General features: G+C 40.9%; 1 protein-coding gene across 1 annotated transcript in view; it reads right to left on the reverse strand.

The window, feature by feature from the left end:
• The window catches only part of LOC103921745 (melanopsin-like), a 39,230-nt gene that overhangs the window by 19,253 nt on the left and 720 nt on the right, over positions 1 to 19,257 (reverse strand). Inside the window, exons 2-3 of the mRNA XM_009329756.1 lie at positions 3,803 to 3,945; positions 1,334 to 1,467 (exon numbers count right to left, since the gene is read on the reverse strand). Of these exons, the coding sequence (XP_009328031.1) occupies positions 1,334 to 1,467; positions 3,803 to 3,936 (268 nt within the window). The 5' untranslated portion in view covers positions 3,937 to 3,945. The remainder of the gene's footprint in view (positions 1 to 1,333; positions 1,468 to 3,802; positions 3,946 to 19,257) is intronic.

The following is a 19,257-nucleotide window of genomic DNA, read 5'->3' on the forward strand; positions in this document are numbered from 1 at the left end:
AATATTAATAAAATATAAACGTATGTATTTAACAGTCCGACTCTCCACTGCGGGTTGCAACTGGGAACCTTTTGTCAATGGAAAACTGCCTCAAAGAAAATCCAATCTAGTTAAAATTACATTTTCCTGGACTGTTGCCCAATATATTGATCTTAACAGGCTGCAGCAGACGTCTGTCTGCTAATGACAGATGGATGTTTCAAAAAATGACTTTGGTTTATGTAGCTTAACAATGTATATGTGGTTTAAATTTGATGGCTAAAAGACCAGCTGTAAAACACAGCTCCAGCTTTTATATTTAATAGCAGCACTTTTAAAAAAAGTGAGAGTTTTTACATGAAACAGGTTTTTTTCCCCTCTTTGCATTCAGGCATTGAGCTATCAGATGAAAACTTGTAGAGTTACACTGTCCCTAATTTGATTCAGAAACCTGTGTTGAATGATCGTTCATTTTTTTGAGATCTTGCATCACCCTGTGTGGTTATAGACAACAGCCCACCGGGAATGGGAGGCAGTCGAAATACCAGATGCAACCTTAAAGCAGACTACTTCTTTATAAGTAACCTGCAATTAAGCACCAAATCCCATTCAACCCACATCAATTGCTTCATTTGTGGCAGCATGATAATTTACACTGATTTTATCTAAGGGGATGAGCAAGACTAAAGACATCCTCAAACTGAAGAAGAGCCCCTTCTGTGCTGCTAAATATTACATGGTCTCTGGGCTTGCTCCACCAATACATGACCACTACTTGGTGCAAATTTTCACCCAATGATGTGATGAGCAGTACTAAGCAGAGCATCAAGCCTTCTGAGGAACTTGCTATACTCACATTTCAGCTATAATTTGAGCATGCATCACCTTTTCTTTCTTACTGTTGGAAAGAAAGAATCTTAAATTTGCAGAGAGTCCTCAACTGACTATCATTATTTAAATCTCTTAATTAAATGTGAGATTCCTAGAAGTATGCTAATGGATATCAACATACATTTCTAAGTAAAAATATTAACTCCCTCTTAAACTAATACTAATTATGACTTAATAAAACTTTTCTACCCATCTTCAGCCATAGCACCTGCCCTTACAAGCTAAAGGGTAACATGATTACATGTTGATGTTGACTCCTTTCTTTCCAAAATAAGTAAGATGAAAGAATCAAACCTATAACACAAAACATGTGCCATCATGCTAACTGATGATGTCAAGAACCTGGGTTGTCGGTCAAAAGTTTTGTGCTGCTGTCTCCACAGCATAAGCCAAGATTGTTATGGCTAAAATAGGCTGCAGACAGTGTAGAGCTAGTGAGGTATGAATTAGCATTGAAAAGTACCTATATCTCCAAGTATCCACTCTCTGTGCAAGCTGTTGACAAAGCACACGGGTGCCTGAGAAGCCGACATCAGAAAGTCGCTCACAGCCAAATTAATGATAAAGTAGTTTTGGGGTGTCCTCAGCTTCTTGTTGCTTAAAAACATGAGAAATATGCAATTTTAAACAGGCAAAGTGAACAGTTAACTTTATAACTTTGCTTACTAGCATAAACAAATACAATCCAGGTTGGAATCGGTGGTTACTTACAGTCAATCAATTGCTAGTCATCAGTCAATTACTGCAGCTACAGATACAGTCGTTTCAAAACGATGACTGACAATAGCAGGGGGGATAAAATGGATTGTTTCCTATTCAAACTGAGGAAAATTCTAGCTGTCTTGAAAAATACGGATTTATTCAGGAGAAGAGCAGTTCCCTATAAGAGCAGCAACACTGAGCATGTCCTGCACTGCACAAGACCAGGATCTGAAGCAGGTTACAGAGCCAAAGGACCCTCTTTTGGTGAATTTTTAAAAGCTGCTGACCTGAAAAGTCGCCACATTACCACTAACTCAATGACCCTTTGCAAAGTGCTAGAGCACAAGCAGAGCATGCACAAGGATTTGAAAAAAAAAAAAAAACCAAACCACAAACCAACAAAACTTCTGTTCATACACATCTCATAAGAGATAACAAAAACACTCAGCTGCAGATGAACAGGCAACATTAAACACTGCAACAAGGAGCTTGAAAGCAGCAGCCAGTCTGCAAGCAAAGTTTATCCAAAGAAAACAAACATCAGTTCCAGGTTTTTTCCCCATTTCTCATCAGCTCACGTAGTCTCACTTCTTAGGGATATCTGGAGTTACAACCTCCTAGGAAACTTCCAGCTGGTATTCAAGATTACTCTTGGCTCTGGCTAAGAGGACTAGAGGTACTGGTAACGTGATAAAGAACCTCTCACTTTTACTTGGGGTTCTTTGGTTGAGTATGCCCTTGTTGCTCTGATCAAATATTATGTCCCACTACGAAAGTTAAATTAATTTTTGAGTTCAGTTCACCCAAATCTACCTTAAAACTGGCACTCTCGAGGGATCTATTGAGAAGGTGTAATGCTGAACTAGTAGTCCCTCAGTGCGAACCACTGTATTGGTTGCATGGCAAAGTAAAGAGCTTTGATACCTAGAGTTTGAATTCAGGACATTTTACAGTGTCAGGTACATATAATACAGAAAGAAGTGACTTGTCACACTCTGTGAGACATAGGGAGGAAGGGGGATTTTATAAATAGCTTTGTTCTTGGAACCTGCATGCAGTAATTCTAAATGGTTTGAAATAATTGTTTCTTTTCCCCCCAAATGCCTCCTTCAGTGTAGAAAGTTGAACAACTGAAGCCTCTCCGATGTGCTTTAAAATACCAGTACTCGCAGCTAACATGAATTTCTTTCCTCATGCTGATAAAGAAATACCGAAAAAGAAATTGAGAAAGCCATCTCAATGCTTCTGCAATTCTAACAAAATCTTGGGTCTCATAACTGCCTGCAACAACTGAGTGAGAGAGGGTGCAGAGTTCACACCTTCACAGGTGCTTGTCTGCCTGTGGAGATTTTCCTACTTTGACAACTGAATGCTCTTATTACACCAGCTAAAACAAACAAGTTTCAAGAAAAATGGAGAGCTTGTGCTGCATTTCAAAAATCATGAAGGTATCTACAATTGCAGGGAATTCAATTTCTCCTTTATCTCATATTAAAAGCCAGTTATTCAAAATAACTAAACTAATTTGTCTTAAACATTTAAGAATAGGAAACTAACGCTTGGTTCATAACCCCACTGGTGTTTCTGGCATTGTAAGCCCCCTCTGCATCAACATGCATGACAGCAAGCAGCGAGTGAGGAGGATTTTGAAATCCAGTATCACAGTGTGGGACAGAAGGCAGCTATTTATTTCTTCCATGAGATTTTTGCGTACTCTGGCTGCAGTAGCTTTGGCTGTCTATTACACTGTCAGAAGCCAAGAGAGCACACAAACTGACAGAAATCCTATGATCTGCCCGAAGCACGGAATACACTGATGGCACAAGCTCATTTCATGTAGCGCATTGCTTTCTTGGTTCTACCAGAACATCTGGGCTGCTGGGAAGAGTGTCAGTTTTTGTCAAGTATTTCTGCAAATTCTACTGAGTGAGTGAAGAAGTCTGCTATTTCTATCATTAAAAGTATTAAACTCTTCTTTAAACTTCAGTAGAATTGTTAATAGAACACTGTATTTGTTTTCTCATTTTCTTTGGTTCCCTAAACCATGAAGAATTTACACTGAGGTTATCAGTGGTGTGGAGGGGTGGGTGTGTGTTGCCTTCCCCCCATTTGATGCCATAAGCCTTTGCTTGGAGATTTAATCCAAGCGGAAACCAATGCAGAACGTCTGCACACAGGCACATGTGAACCTCAAGGCCAGTCAGATTAACTGTAAAAGGAATTTTCGTACCTGTAAAATGCGTAGAGCACTAGAAGGTTTCCAATGATGCCAATGGAGCCAATAATGAGCACACACGTTCCTACAGCGTAAAGAACATGGTCAGGGATCTCTGCCTTGGTCACAGTGTGTGGCTGGGTGCCCATGTTCAAACCCTGAATGGAAAACAGAGGAAAAGAAGAGCTTAGCACATTCGGGACACTTATCACAGGGGACACGTGCTCAGCCTGTTGAAGGATGGCAGACCACTCTCTTCCACAGTTTGTGCAAATCAAATACACACCCCTCTGCTCTTTTCACATCCCCTGTAATCAAGTTTCCCTCAGGTAGCCTTCATTACTTTAACAGTATGTATTTATAGTAAAAAAAACAACAACAGGGAAAATAGACTGGAAAAAATATTAAGGAAGTTGCAATGGTGATGTGAAAAAGGCAAAGACGTGCAAGCATAAAACTTGCTTTGGGTAACTGCCGCACTTTCGGGCGCAGAGCTAGCTGACAACACAACCTTTAGTTGAACAAGGAATAGCCTGTCATACTTTGGTTTTATTAGCAGCACTGATACCAAATCCCACACTTATAAACATTAAATCCCCAGGGTCTCCCCAAGCTCCCTATCCACTAACTTAGTGCTGCAAAACCTGGGAATTCCCCATGGAAGAGGTAGAAAACCAGAGGTAAAACAGCATCAGTAGCATCGCCTGGGTAAGCACAAATACATTAAATATTCTTGACACCTCTTTCACTGCCCTTTATCTCCAGCACATGAATGAAACCCCACCAACTCTCTACATATTTTTTTTTTAAACAAATTCAGATTTATCACCAGCTAAATTCAGCAGCAGGGCAGCCTACAGCTAATCCACTCAGCTCTCATTAGCGTTATCGATGAGAAGAGTCTGAATTGCCTGATGGAGATTCTTATTTACCAAGTCAAAAGCAGCTAAGCCACGCAGAGCGCTCACCCATGCGGTCAGATCTAGACAGCTTTGTCAAAGGTATGGCACCTCATCTCAGCTGAGGACCTGCTCCACATCGCCACGCTTCACCGCTGCGCAGCTCAGTGATGTGCAGGGTGTGGGACAAAGCTGATTTTGGCCTGCGGGAGAGGAGCTGGTTCAAGATGATAACTATCACCCCACAGGTAGTATTTAAGGGGCCATTTGAAAATGGTGAGAACAGCCTTTTTTCCCCCCCCTGCTGCTAGGTCCTAATCTCCCATTCTGCTTCTTCTCCTTTCTGCCTTCTATTATTCCTCACTCATCTATAAGTGCACGCATTACAGCTCCTTCCTTGTACAACAGTTTTAGCTGTGGGCATTATCTCCTTAACTGCACGATCCCACTGGGGTACTCCCGGGGGCGGGTTGCATTCGGCAATAGGGAGCAGCCCGCGAGATGCATAGCATGCCCTGAGCATCCGCAAAACAGCAGGTCTGGGGCAGAAACGGTGACAGCAAAGCCCCTGGGGCTGAAGTGATGTTGTAAATGGTACAAAAGCTATTACTTCAAAGCAGAAAGCTGCTTCCAAGCTGTCTCAGTGGTTTGATAGACTCTACCCATAATAGGATGGCTACTGCCAATGTGATGCTTCAAAGATAATGTCACCGTAAAAGTAGAAAGAAACGAAAGGGAGCATCTGCTGGTGCTGGCTGCACCAGGGGGCTGTCACTGCCATTCCCAGCAGTCAAGCAGCAAGAAAAAATGTCATCCTGCGAAGCATTTACCCTTAAAGAAGGTGCGAGAGGTAGTGTAAGAGCAGGCAGCGCATGGGGAGGTGGCCCAGCGAGGAAACACAGTTGTGGCCATTCGGTGGCACCAGGCACAGACAGCGACGTGCTTTCAAAGCGGGGCTGCCTGGGCATGCAAAGTAACCACGATAAACTCCTCTCCTCTTCCCTCAAACCTAATCTTCTTAGCAGAGTGTGTGTGCTAAATTGGAACCCTGCCTCATTTCTAGCAATGCATACCAAAGAGGCTAAACTGGGGAGAAAGGAAAAGGATTCTTTTTTTCCTTCCTTTCCAGCTTATCTGTTAGGCATGCTCAGGATTTACCGCTATATAGAGGGTTATTATATAGAGGGATATTACATAGATGATGTAATTCAGGGCGAGTAGTACTTGCCTGTCATATGCATTATGCTCTACTTCATCATATGGGAACTCACTGTTGCAGAAACTCATTTGAGAAATGGACTATGAATTTCACACCCAGAGGTGTCTTGCTTTAACTCTCTGCTGAAGAGAAGCTGACTTGGATGTTTTGGCCTCGTTTATTCAGTTACGGGCGGCGAGCTGTGTCAAAAGCTGAAAAATGTCTCCTGTGACACATTTGTAAACTCAGATTACAGTTTGCTGGCAATACTGGATGAAATATAAACTACTGACACTTACAGAGCAGGATTTGGAAGGCAATAAATACCAGGGATTACACAGAGCCTGCAATCTCAGCGAGAAGCTAAAGTGAGGGATGTTTAAATTACACAGGCTTTGAGAAGGGATCTTGCCTTCAGAGGAGTCCATAAAATACCACAGCCGCTTTTGCTGCGATGTTAATAGGAGTAAGAACAACTTTAAGATCTGAATGAAAAGACAGCTACTTATTCACTCTGTCGGTGTTACCCTGAGACAGCAGGATGTGGCAGGCATCCAGCTGTATGAAATGTGGCAAGCTGATAAAGACAGAAAACCATTTATAACACTGTAATATGGATCTAAGAAGATAAATGTGCATATCTACATGTGTATATATTTCAACAGAAAACCTCAATTTTTATAAAAATTATTTCATTAAACTAGGGGAATTTTCTAAATAAAACAGGCTAAACCAGTAAACAGCTGCAAGCTAATCAAAGAGAATTTATTTCTCATTTTAGTCACATAATTAATTTCACTAATTTGGCATAATTTCACAATAGAAAACTTAAAGAAGGAAGATATAAATACTCTTAAGATTGAGAATTTAAGATCTACTCTGTTGAACAAATACTACTTTTCTAATACAGACCCTTTTTTCTCAGAACAGAATAACACTCAACTGGAGACAAACAGTTAATTTCATCATGGTTTTAAGATATTCACAGAATTTAAGCTTTTTCTCTTTTCCTACAATACCACCTCTGAGAAGCTGGCCTTTTTGGTAATTTTGATTAACAAGCTACATACTTGATAATGTAAATATTTCACTGTATGAGGACTAGGAATACGAAAGAAAATTCTAAGCTTGGTGACAAGCTCTAACAAGAAGCTGGTTTTTGCTGATATTCTCAAAAGCTGTTACCACTCTATGCATTTTTTGGTACTTTTAGTTTTCCCAAGTAATAAGAATAAAATTAAACTATAGGAGAATATTCCAAGTTGCTGTGACTCTTTCCGACCCAAGAAAACCCATATAACTGTTACAAATCTCTACTGATGACTCTGTAACCAGGAGAGCAGCTAAGTAAAGCAGGTTTCATTAGGTATAGTCACTGTTGTGTCTTACCGGCTTACATCTATATTAGCCTCTTTTAGCACCAAAATGATGTATGGTCAATGACAGCTGGTATGTTTCAGCAAAAAATCAGTTTATACTAGTGGAAGGGCCCTGCCTTTTAGGCTTAGCAAAGCATGGATTTTGTATCCATCTCATGCCACCGCTCTCTAACTGCTACAATACACTGTGCAGTTATACTTCAGACTATTCATTTTCATTTAATTAACAATGAAATTAGACTCCCTGACAACGCAATGGGAAAACTTACAAAGTTAAAAGCCGTGCTGTGAGATGCTCCCCCAGCTCCAGCTGTTTCACACTGCCATGGTGACGCACAGCTGCTCTGGATTCAGCACATCTATCTCAATAAATTGTATTTATGGGTGCTCAGTATCATTGCAGCCACGTAATGTAGAATGAAAAGCCTGTTCTGTATAAGCCACAGCCTGGCTCCTTCTCTTTAATGATGTGATTTGAGATAGAGATAATAAAGGAAGGCATTACATTTTATTCAACTGATATATTGAATCTGTAATGAGTGAAGCGAGTTTTCAAGGGCTGATGCAAGATGTGTTCACCTGTCCATTTTTCCACCAGGTTGGTTTTACCTCCCGCTGTTTGTAGTCCTGGGACAGAATCCCAAGCACTCTGCTGCAGACACATCTGTTTCCCAAGTGAAGATTTTAAAGACACCGCCCAGAATGACCTGATTTTTTCATTCAAAAATACAAGTATAAACAAGCAGCCCATGAAGATGCCAGTAACTGCAGCGGGGTCAGCTTCTGGCATACTGGCCTATCCTGTACTCACTTTGTTTGGCTGCTTCTAAATTAATGCTACAATCGCTTGCGTTTTGACTCTATGAGATGTTGGACCTGACAACTCACATAAAACACAATATAATACCCTTATATGCGATGTGACTACAACATCAAAATGCTGTCACCTACGTGGCTGCTTGGAGGGCTTTCCTTGCAGGGTAACAGATCTGCAGGCAAATGGAGGATAAAAAAAAAAATTAACAGCTGTCCCTCAACTAGCTGGCAAAGGAAGCAGGCACCAGATATAAAAATAAACTTGGTCTATTTCTCCCAAAATAAAGATGGAAAACTTAATAGAGAAGGAAAGTTATTCTATGAAAGCTTTTGTAATTTGATTTTTAGTGATAAAAAGATGTCCAAATGATTAGAGCCATCTGTTTCTGCTTTCCAGCTGGTGAGATTAATAAAGATTGCAATGCAGAAGACAAAAAAAGTCGTGATTAAAAAACAGGAGGGCAAGGGCAGATCCTGCTCGGTGGGTAGTGGTAGAAAATAATGGATTGAGTTCAGAAATGGTGGTATGATTGGCATTAGGTGGATATAAGAGTATCTAAAGCCTTATTTATGCTCTGATTTTGGTCACGGATGCAAGCTCATCTTGTGGAAATGATTTACATTGAAATGAGCTTAAGTAAGGGCTTGCTTATATGGGGGATTAATGTGCACTAACAAGGGAGTGAATTAACAGCATAGCAGCCTCCCCGTGCTGACCTGCTACATGGATTCACAAAGTAGAAGTTTGATTTTACTGTACAAAAAACTTAAGCCTATGCAGTCACACTTGGAAATTTTAAAGAAAAATAATAAACAATATTTAGGTATGGTGAGATAGGAGCAGTCCACGTGTGCCAGTCTGCAGATGTTTTTGAAGCAGTTCATTGAACTGAAGCAGTTACCAGGTAGTACTTGCCAAGTTCCTTGTAATTTCACTGACGGTCAACGTAAGAGGTAATTTCAATGTGAAGCACCAGTTGGTTTGAAATGACAAAATTGCAGTCTTAATGAATATCTTGTACATACGAACTCTTGAATCAGCAAACAGAAGACCATTGCTATGTAGCAACTATGGTAGAGCTAGTGATGGTCAGATATTTTTCAAAATATGATGTATTTAAAATGAATACTTACAGAAAATATTGTTAATACCTTTGGGTATTAAAAAAGAAAACACAGTCCCCCCACCCCCCAAAAAAAACCCAAACCAAAACAACACAACAACTTTGCTATCTCTGGTCAACTGTACTGCATTACACAGTAAGTACAGATTAATTCGGTCCTCAGAAAGTCAAATCAAACTGCGATCATCCATGTGTGGAAAAGTTACTTTTCTTATCAGTCTCAGGGCAACGCTCTTCTTTCACAGCTTGTTCCAATCAGTTCACACGCCAAAGCCAGGAGCACTCGAGCACATATTTATAGAACACTTTTAATCAAGAAGACAATTGATTTAGCAAACTGAACTGTGAATTTGATGCAGTTCATCCAAAAAGTGACGAACAAGAACATGGACTGCCAGTGCTGCGTACAACAAATAGCAAAGGCAGTCGGGTACCAAAGTCAGGCATCTGCTCCAGACCTAGGTGGGTATTTATCCGACTAAGGTTTTATGTTTGCAGAAAAACCCTGAGAATTTTTTCCATAATAAAATATACACCTAATTAATTCCATTCCCACAAACGCTTCTGGGCTGTTACTGAACTGGACAGCCAGTTGAAAAAGAAACATTTAATATTTGACTTCAAGACTCATTTGGGACATATATCCTTAAGATCTCACATTTAGCACAGCCCCTGCTTTGACAGCATCCTTTTTTTACAGGTCCTTGGTGCCTGTGCTTAAATGTCTTCTCATAGTTGCAAACAATCTAATGGCACATGGTTGGGGGGGTGTAGAAAAATCTCAAAAAAACCCAAAGAGAAAACCATCAAAACCTGTTCAAGTTCTCAATATCATGAGAATAAACCAGTTAGATACTCAAGGTGGGCAAACTCAGGTGTCTACATATCCAGCATTATGAGTCAATGTAAGCAAGGGGTATTAATAATTCATATGTTTTATAATTAATAGGACATGATATAAAAATGATTCATGTGAGAATAATACAGCAATCAGAAGTAAACAATAAAAGTGAAAATAAGTAAAGTTTTAATATCTGTCTGCTTGCTAGAAAGCTATCTAAGGGCATATTTTCATCTCTCTGGACGCTGACTAAAAGAACCTTAAAATGTAAAGTCTGTTCTGGAAAGCACATGGACATTGCTTTCCATGTACATCCCCAGCCACACCACTGAAATCAGTGATAAAAGACACATTTGCTTTTCTGAATATAAAAAAAAAAAAGAAGGAAACAACAACAAAAAATCAGCCCAGCTGAAAAACAACAAGCTAGCTTGTGTTCCAGCTCGAGCACTCTCTGCACCGCTTGGGCAGGGGGTTAGCAAACGTGACGGCTTACTTGGAAGTTTTACAAGTTATTCTACTGAGCATGCCTGCGCAACCTGGCCTGGGGAGGAGCGCTGCGTTACTTGTTCCCTTCTTTTTGTGGGGAAGCACTGGCAAGTAACTAGCACATTTTTTCCCCGCCTTAATCTGAGTTACTATAATCAAACCTTGAGGCAATGGGGTTTTATTACGAGACCTGAAAGTTTTAAAGCAAGATACCAGAGGCATGTTCTCTGAGGGCACTTCTGTTCCAGTACTGGTGTACTTTTATAATCAAGACAGGTAGCATTAATCAGGTCTTCACAACATTTTCCTCTACAGAAATTTTGTGTTCTATTTAAACATATCCAAATCTAACCTGAGAGTGCAAAACCTAAAAGAACCAAGTTCAACCATGACTTAAGCGTTTTTGAAAAACAAGCAAATAAATGCCCACTACCAGAGGTTGTTAATACTCAATTGAGTTGAGGGTTCAGTCCCTCTTCCCCTTCTCGTCTCTCATAGGCTTGCACGCCAGCACAGCCAGTTCCTTAACGTGACCTCCAAGACACTCACCATATTGTCCCCTTGGCCACAAATGCCTTTGAAATTATCTGATGCTATGTCCAAATGCACCTCAGATTACAACACAAGCTATGCATGCCTAGGCAGGCAGCAGCACGCTGAACAAATCTAATCAATGCTAACACTGCATCAAAATTAGCTGGACTATTACAGTTCAGTGCATATTTGTTTGTCCATGAGGGAACGGATAACGGTTAACATGGTGAAACAAAGCAGTAGGCAGAAATCTCAGGATATACTTTTTAGAGCATTGGAGCATGTTAAAGAAAAGCACGTGTAGTCAAAATATATCAGAGTTATTTCCTTCAATATAAGAAATTTCGCAGTCTTCAGGGAGAAATAATTTATATGCTACAGCAAATATTTAAGTTTTTATCTTCTCCTGCATTCTGCATCATACTTTCATAGACCTCTGAACATCTTACTGCTACCTGCAGCTCTTCAATAATTGCACAAAGATCACCTACTTACTTATTCTACCTTTGCCACTCAGTGGCGAGAGTGCTCTGAACTCTCTGGCACTGTAACACTTTGGCCATAACATGTGCTTCCCTCTCTGCCTCCCTTGAGCTCCTGTAGCTCATCCTGGCCCATTTTACTCATTCCAAGCTTCCAGACGACTGCTGCTCCTGTTTCGCCAGCCATGGATGCCTCTGACCGGGATGCTCCTGCTCCAGCCTGCCTGCCATGCATCAAGAGACATTTCATGGGATGCCACTGTTTGCTGATGGCAACACTGTGCTGCAGCACCCATTGCCTGCCCAGACTGAGACCTTTCCTGCTCCCGCAGCCCCAGGCTTCAGGCTGAGCAGCAGCAAGCACGACTGCCACATGTTACTGGTTTTAACAGGAGCACACAAAGAAATGTCTTTGCCTTTCCACAAATGTTGGAACCACATTTTAAAATTCTGATCTCTGCCAGTGGATGTAACATCCTGCCCTCAGGTTTCAAAGAGCTTTGACATACACCGGCTTCTGGACAGCTAGAATTTTATACTTTATTTAAAAAAAAAAAGAATATTTTCTTTCTTACTGTTGATAACAGAGCGAATCCTTCACCAGCCACCTCTGGCTTTATGCATCTCGTCTAGATATTAGAAGTCTTTCGATTGCACTGCTCTGCTTCTTGGGCAGACCCACTCAGCTGCTGCCAGAAGATCCGTGTGCAAAAACTACTCTGAGAAGTGGGCCCTGCATTTTAAATAGATCCCATGAAAATATGTGCTTTTAAGGATTCTAAAAAAAAATCAAGAACTGCCATCAACTTTTCAAAGGGTGATCACAAAATGAAAACACATCCTAATAAAATAGTTAAGGCAAGGTATTAATAACTTATACTAATCCTATATAGCCTTTCTAATGCTACTTTTAAAAATACATATAGCTAATATTTTTCATCAATGTGGTCATTTGGTTCCTGCTGGTTTCTCTGCTCTATATTTTTTCTATTCTGTAACTTACAATGAATTGTGGTGAGTGATGAAGGAAGTGCAATGATAATAGTAGAAATACACTTCCTCTATTAACTACATTTCAGTTAATTTTTATTTACAATTTTTATTAGCTGAGTGTAAAGAACTGCAGTTTTACCAGAGAATCCACCTCGATTTTTCTTCTGCAGGAAATATTCTTAATTGAAGGCCTGAAACCAGAGACATTCTTCACCAATTAGGGAGATTTCCATGTTTCAACAAGAAATTTTGTTTGTGGGCATAAGGGTGGAGGGTAATTTAAAGCAACCTCCAGCCTCCTGATGCCATTTGCATCATTCCATCACATACATTAAGGTACATGAAAACTGCTAAAATGAGTCAGACCAGAGGTCCACCAACTCCCGTATCTTACACCTGACAGTGTCTGGCAACAAATGCTTTTAGGGGAAGAACATGGAGAACACAGCAATTGCACATTCTCAATCTGTTAACTTCAAGCACATTTGTGACATTAGTATGAACATTGTAGCATTCAATTTCTGTTTAGATCAAAGAAATGTCTAATCACTCTAAGCTGAGGATTATTCCCATGTAATATCTGCTTGCTTCTGTTTAATATTCCTCTATGCATGGAAGGGGGGTATGCAGAAGGCAGAGCCAGACTCTTCCCAGGGGTGCACAGTGAATGGACAAGAGGCAACAGACACAAGTTGCAGCAGGCAAAATTTTCAGTGAGTTTTCTGAAGCACTGAAACAGGGGCCCAGAGAGACTACACAATCTTCATCCATAGAGAATTTCAAAATGTTGAAGTTAGCCTGGCTTGGAGCAGGAGGTGGGGCTTGACAACCACCCTTCCAACCTAAAATAGTCCATGATGCCAGGAATAAAACCCTCCAAAACATACAGTTAAAAAATATGAGTTTGAGCCATAAGTAAAATGAAATATTATGCCAGTTACTTGAGGACAGGTATGCCGTCTCAGTAAATTGAAAATCTTCCTACCCTACCTTCTTTTACTTTCACAAGGAACTGGGACAGACAACAAAAGCCAAATCAACCTATATGCACGGTTTGCACCTAGCTTTAATGGATATGTAATCTGTACTGGGACCATATTTCTTGGATAGGAAGGCTGCAGTCAGTGCTCCACTGCATTTGTAACAGTTTCTCCTACCGTGGCTTTAAGTCCCACATGAAAAGACAGATTTCCAGAGGATTTTAGGCACTTCACACCTATTGATTGCACTGATGGCAATAGGCCTACTCTTCTTCTGTGTTGTTGAAAATACTCCTTCGTGTTCATCTGCACTGCTAGATGCCTAAGTATCATGAAAGTCTGGCTTTGGAATATTTATGATTAATTTTAGAGAATTTTACTGGATCACTGATACATTGACTGATACATTGTTTAGTCCAATGGCCTATGCATTTTAGTCTGACAGATTCCCAGTAGATACTCTAAATACTCCGTTTAGAATAAAGCACCTAGCCACTACAGGTAACGGAGATAATGGAGATGACTGGGAAGAGAAGGAAATGATCAGGTCAGGTATATTCAAGATGACCCACCTCTGCAGTGAAAGGCAAGTCTTTATTGCCAAATGAAAGCATTTGGCAGTAGCACAACCTCCCTTTACTCTCCAAAACAAGAGTAAAACAAACCCTCGTACAGGAAGATCATTGCTTTTCTAGTCAATGGGAGGGTGAAGCACTTATGAATTCCTTATGGATTTAGCAGTGCTAAAGTAACAGACTAATGTCCAATGAACTAGTGAAACTGGCAACTCTATTTACGATTAGCAAACTACTGCAGTAGTGAAGACTTATTTCAGAGGAAGATTGAAGCAGCACTGTCAAACTGATAAGGAACTGCAGTATGGGCATAATTAGAAAGCAATTATAGCAATCAAAAGACTCCCAGATTTATAAAACACTAAAATAACAGAGCATGTTTTGACACATTTGGTGGGAATAGGTGCGTATATTAAAAGTAATTTCTGTATCTCAGAAAATTTAATTATCTCATGGCAGTGCTCATCTTGGAGAAAGAGGCAATATCTCACATGAAAGCAAGTGCCTTTACTTTGGTCTGGAGAAGCATCAAGACAACTTTGATATAGTAGTGAAGGATCTTCATCCTTTCCCTCTCCACCGCCATGTGTAGCACACTGAAAATATGGACAATGCAGTTGTTTTAATGTGGTCTCGTTTTAATTACATAGAGAATTTTCTTTAACTCTGAATAACTTCCACAGACCACTTTTCAAGACTCTATGAAAGGTAACAAAAGTTTTAGCCCATCTATATAGGAAATATCATCTTCCTCTCACCCTCACAATAATCTCCAGATACGGGGTGCCTTTGAAGCAACTCCTACATTGCCTTTGCAACATCAGCTTGGAACCATGATGAACTACCAGAAAAGAAAATCTCAGCACAAGGCAGCTTCCTTTCCTGATTTAAGAGGAAAGTGCCATTTTACAAAAAGAGAAGGCCACACGCCAGTTAGGTTAGGTTCAAACCTGTTTTCACTGTGCCAAGTCAGAAAGCCTCAGGGAGTCCCCACAAGTTTTTTCTGCAGAGCCCTACCTCTCATCTCAGACAAAAACTAGCTCCTTCTGAACCTTTATTTTTAAAAAGCATATAAGCAAGCCAGCGAAATAATATGCACTGGAGACTCTCACAAAACAAACAAAAGTAAGTCTAACAAAGCATTGTGTGTGTCTCAAGTCTTGTTCATACTAGATTTAAGCCTGCACTGGGCCTTTCTCAGCCCACCTGACTCCAGAAAAACATCGCGCTAAAGAGCATCTCTCAATGAAAAAATCGGTGAAGGGACAATCGGCTCACAACAGCTGGGGGGGGTGGGGTGGGTAAGAGAGATACTCATTTAAAATTTCTCCACAAGTAAAGAGCCCATTGAAAACAAATTGCAAACTTGTATTGAACTTTAGCAGTAGTTTATTGCTGTTAGTTTTGTTGTGATCAAATGGTAAACACTTAGCTAATAACAGAGTTGAAAAGCAATTTCACAGCACTTGTACAGTCATAATGGCTGAATACAAAATAATTCTGTTGCAAATGGATTACCTAAGGGTCTTGAAGCATTACCCAGGACACCATCAGACTGCTACCTCATGCATGTTGAGGAGGGACTGCAAATACTGCAGGTCTTGCAGCCCTCTAGCACTTGAGACAACCTGCCTTCCCTCATCAGCTGCTTTAGGAGTAACTGGCTGGCACTTACCTGCAGCAGCACCATGAGAGTTTTCCAAAGCACCAGCATTGATCCAGGGGCTCCCTGGTGCTCTTGCTGTCACCGCTAACCGTTTGCTAATGCTCGTCTTCCGTGCAATGGTCTACTCCAGTGTTGTGGAGGGAGAGGCCTTTTATGTCAGTGAGGGCATGGTGAGGCCAACACTGCATGTTTCTAAGCCACGTTCACTCTTTCTCTACCATGGTGAAGGTTTAGTCAGCTACGTTATTTGAACATTGGCGCAAGTTTCAGTATAGAAATCGTAGCAAAATATATCAGGTATATATGAAAGTATGCATGCTTTTCTTTCTAAAAAAAGGGCAAGCAATTTGCTGATCACTAGGGTTATTTTTTGCAGAAAGTTCAATAGAAGTACTTTGTCTTTTTTATAATTAAAAAACAAAATAAATTTCCTTCTCACCTGAGATCAAGTCCTTTTTCAGGCATTGCTGACTTAACAGGGCACAAAGAAAGCATGCTCCTTCCTGCTGCTCTGTTAACTCTAGACTAGCTGTAGCTGTTTAAGTTGTTTGTAGCATCATCCAATCAGTGTGGACTTGGTTTCATCTAGCCAGTCATTTCGTTGGCAGCACAGCTGTGCTGATGGCAGTCAGTAAATTTCCGTGGGCATCAGGCACATACCACCATGTGGCATTCAAGTCTTCTCGTCTGCATCCTCCGTTAAACTCAGCAGCCTCTCACAGCGCGCTGTCCGCTTGCACGGCAAACATCAGAAAAGTCCATCTGCCTATTTATTGGGCTTTCTACTAAGGTATTTTTCAACTTTGCAAATGCTGTCAAACAAAGCAGCTGATACCATTCCCTGGGTCTGCTCTCAGCAGGAGAGCTGGTGACTCCAGGCTCGGATCTCACTGCAACGGGCTGCCCCAGAGGCATACATAGTGACCCATCTGCATAGCAGCCCAAGTCTTACTTGTCATAATCAAGCCACACTTCACCCATGTCATACATTCTGCATGCATCTCATTGCATGTTGAACCACTGACTACCATCCGGTATCAGGCATTTCTGCCTGGTTAGTTATCTAACCAGCATTGCTAAGCATGCTCTCAAGTCTCAGTATCTACCAAAGCTGCACGTTAAGTTTGAACAAGATCTTTTTATTTTGATGTTTCCCAGGGTGACTGTCCTCATCAAAGAATTTATAGAAGGTGTCTAGCGGCCATATTTTTGAGTGCTTTGGTAGAGTACAATCATTTTGTGCAAGGCAGCCTGATGGTTGCCTCTCAGCTGCATTGTGAGTACCTCCTTCAATTCACTTGCACCAGTATACTAAGATTTCCTACTTTTCAGGGCTCAGAGACCTTAGCTTGTATTCAGCTGCAATGTCTTGCAACTCCATGTTTTCTTGTTGAGTTTGCACAACCTTGAGAAACTCTTGGGTACATTGATACCAAAGGCTGAATCGTCTCATCTAGTAACATTGCTTTGTCATGTTCTGGTGGTTCAAGAATGTTATCAGCCTCATTTAATCACCTGCAACGATATGCAGACACACATTTCTATTCTGGGCCCAATCTGGTGTGTGCAGCGAATTCCGCTTGAAACTCTGCTTGCCCAAGGACTGCTGGATTAAGCAGACCATCTTCAGGAATCACACTCTCTCTGCAGGCTGGCACCCCAGCACATTGGAAGTAGGGGACGTCCTGGGGGTGATAATTTGCAACCTCTGAAGGCAGTCAAAAAATGTAAAAAAATTTCAACTCTAAAATCCTTGATCAACTTACTGAGGTGTATTTGCACATACACATGTTTTTCTACAGCCTAGTTTATGGCAAGAGAAAGCAATACAGAATGTGAACTAATTCAAATTTGGTGAATACATGGCAGGGAACAAAACTTGGACTCCCTAGGAAACTTTAGAGAAAGTTTAACAGTAAAAATAACACACACAGCCACCATGATAAAGATGTGATTAAAAAGACAAAATCAATTAGAAGTGAAGACCTTCAGCAGTGCCAGAATGCACTCAGTGCATTTAAATGATTTGGAGTTACGAGTTACATGCTCAAACTGCTGTTCACTTGCCACTTATTTATTACTTAAGAGGACTCTATGAAAAGCTTGCCCAACTTTTTTCTTTCTGATTTATTCCAGGGCAGCGACCTGTTGTGATGAGATGACATCCACAGCTTCCCTCCCAAGCTGGAGTTTCTCCCAATACCACTCCCACAACCCTTTCTGTTCCACTCTTAAAACTAGAAAAAGAAGCAAATATTCTTGGTAGACTTCTTTGAATGCCAGGGCTGGGCTGGCTAATGAAATTAAGTACAGGCAAATTATGAAAGGTTTAGTAGGAAATCTTCTATCCTAAAATCTATACAAAGTATGGTAATAGTATAAGGTCAGGGGTATACAGGGATGGGGGGGCATGAGGACAGAGGTACACAAATTCTTCATATTTAGTTTGCTGGCCTGTCTCAGTTTTCTGCCCCAAATCATCATAACTAACTTGCAATGCACAAGAAAATCCTCTTTTTTTTATGAATGTTTTCAAATAATCCTAGCTAAACATACAAACAATTGACAAACCTTCCTACAGCACTTCATTTAGGTCAGTTTACATTACATTAATCGGCTCCACAAAAGGATAACAACTCTGAAATCTGCTTTAGGACTTCATTTATAGTTCCTTTTTCATTGAAATTTTCCTGCTATTAATGACTAGATCGCAGTAAGGTTTAATCAACTAGATCTTGACGACGCAACAAGTACCATCATAAGCAATCACCTGCTACATCCTCTCCTGCATAGCCGGGGTTTTCCCATCAGCCAAAACTCCAAATCCATCCTAAAAATGTAAACAAAACAGCACAAAGAAAATACATTTCCCTTTGGGGAGAGCTGGGTCAACTGCACAAAAAAATAAATCAAAATTCATTACATCAACAACTTCAATGAGATTTTTTTTTCCTTTTAAAGGAGAAGCAATTCACTTAAACCATTCCTTAGAAAACAAAGCAAAAGAGAAACACTCCCTTCCCTTCTCCCTGCCCAGCTCCCACTTTCCAAAGCCTTCCTCCAGGCACGTACTTTTTTGGTTCAGCCGAAAGCATCTCCCTTCCCTCCGCACATCCGCTCTGTGCAGGACTGCCGAGCTGCGACTCATCCCGAGGAGCATTTGAAATCCCAGGGTTTAAAAAGCCACTCGCAAGCAAGCCCTCCTCCGCTCCCAGCCTGACAGCTCCGGGAGCATATCAAACCGCAGCGCTAGCCCCCAGCAAACCACCACTCCTGTTATTCAGTCTGACTGGCCCCACCATGACTGTTTCAAGTGCAAAAAGATTACTTTAAAAAACCCCAAAACAAATACCCCACAATTTAAATTTTTTTTTTAAAAAGGATGGATACGAGGCAGAGCTCATTTCCAGGGCATCCCAGCCGGCTACCTCTGTCCAGCCCAGCCCGGGAGCATGCTGAGTCCCTGAGGGTACCACCCCGAGGCTGCGCCTCCT

The sequence above is a fragment of the Pygoscelis adeliae genome, unplaced genomic scaffold (assembly GCF_000699105.1).
Source record: "Pygoscelis adeliae isolate BGI_AS28 unplaced genomic scaffold, ASM69910v1 Scaffold67, whole genome shotgun sequence".
Classification (NCBI taxonomy): Eukaryota; Metazoa; Chordata; class Aves; order Sphenisciformes; family Spheniscidae; genus Pygoscelis; species Pygoscelis adeliae.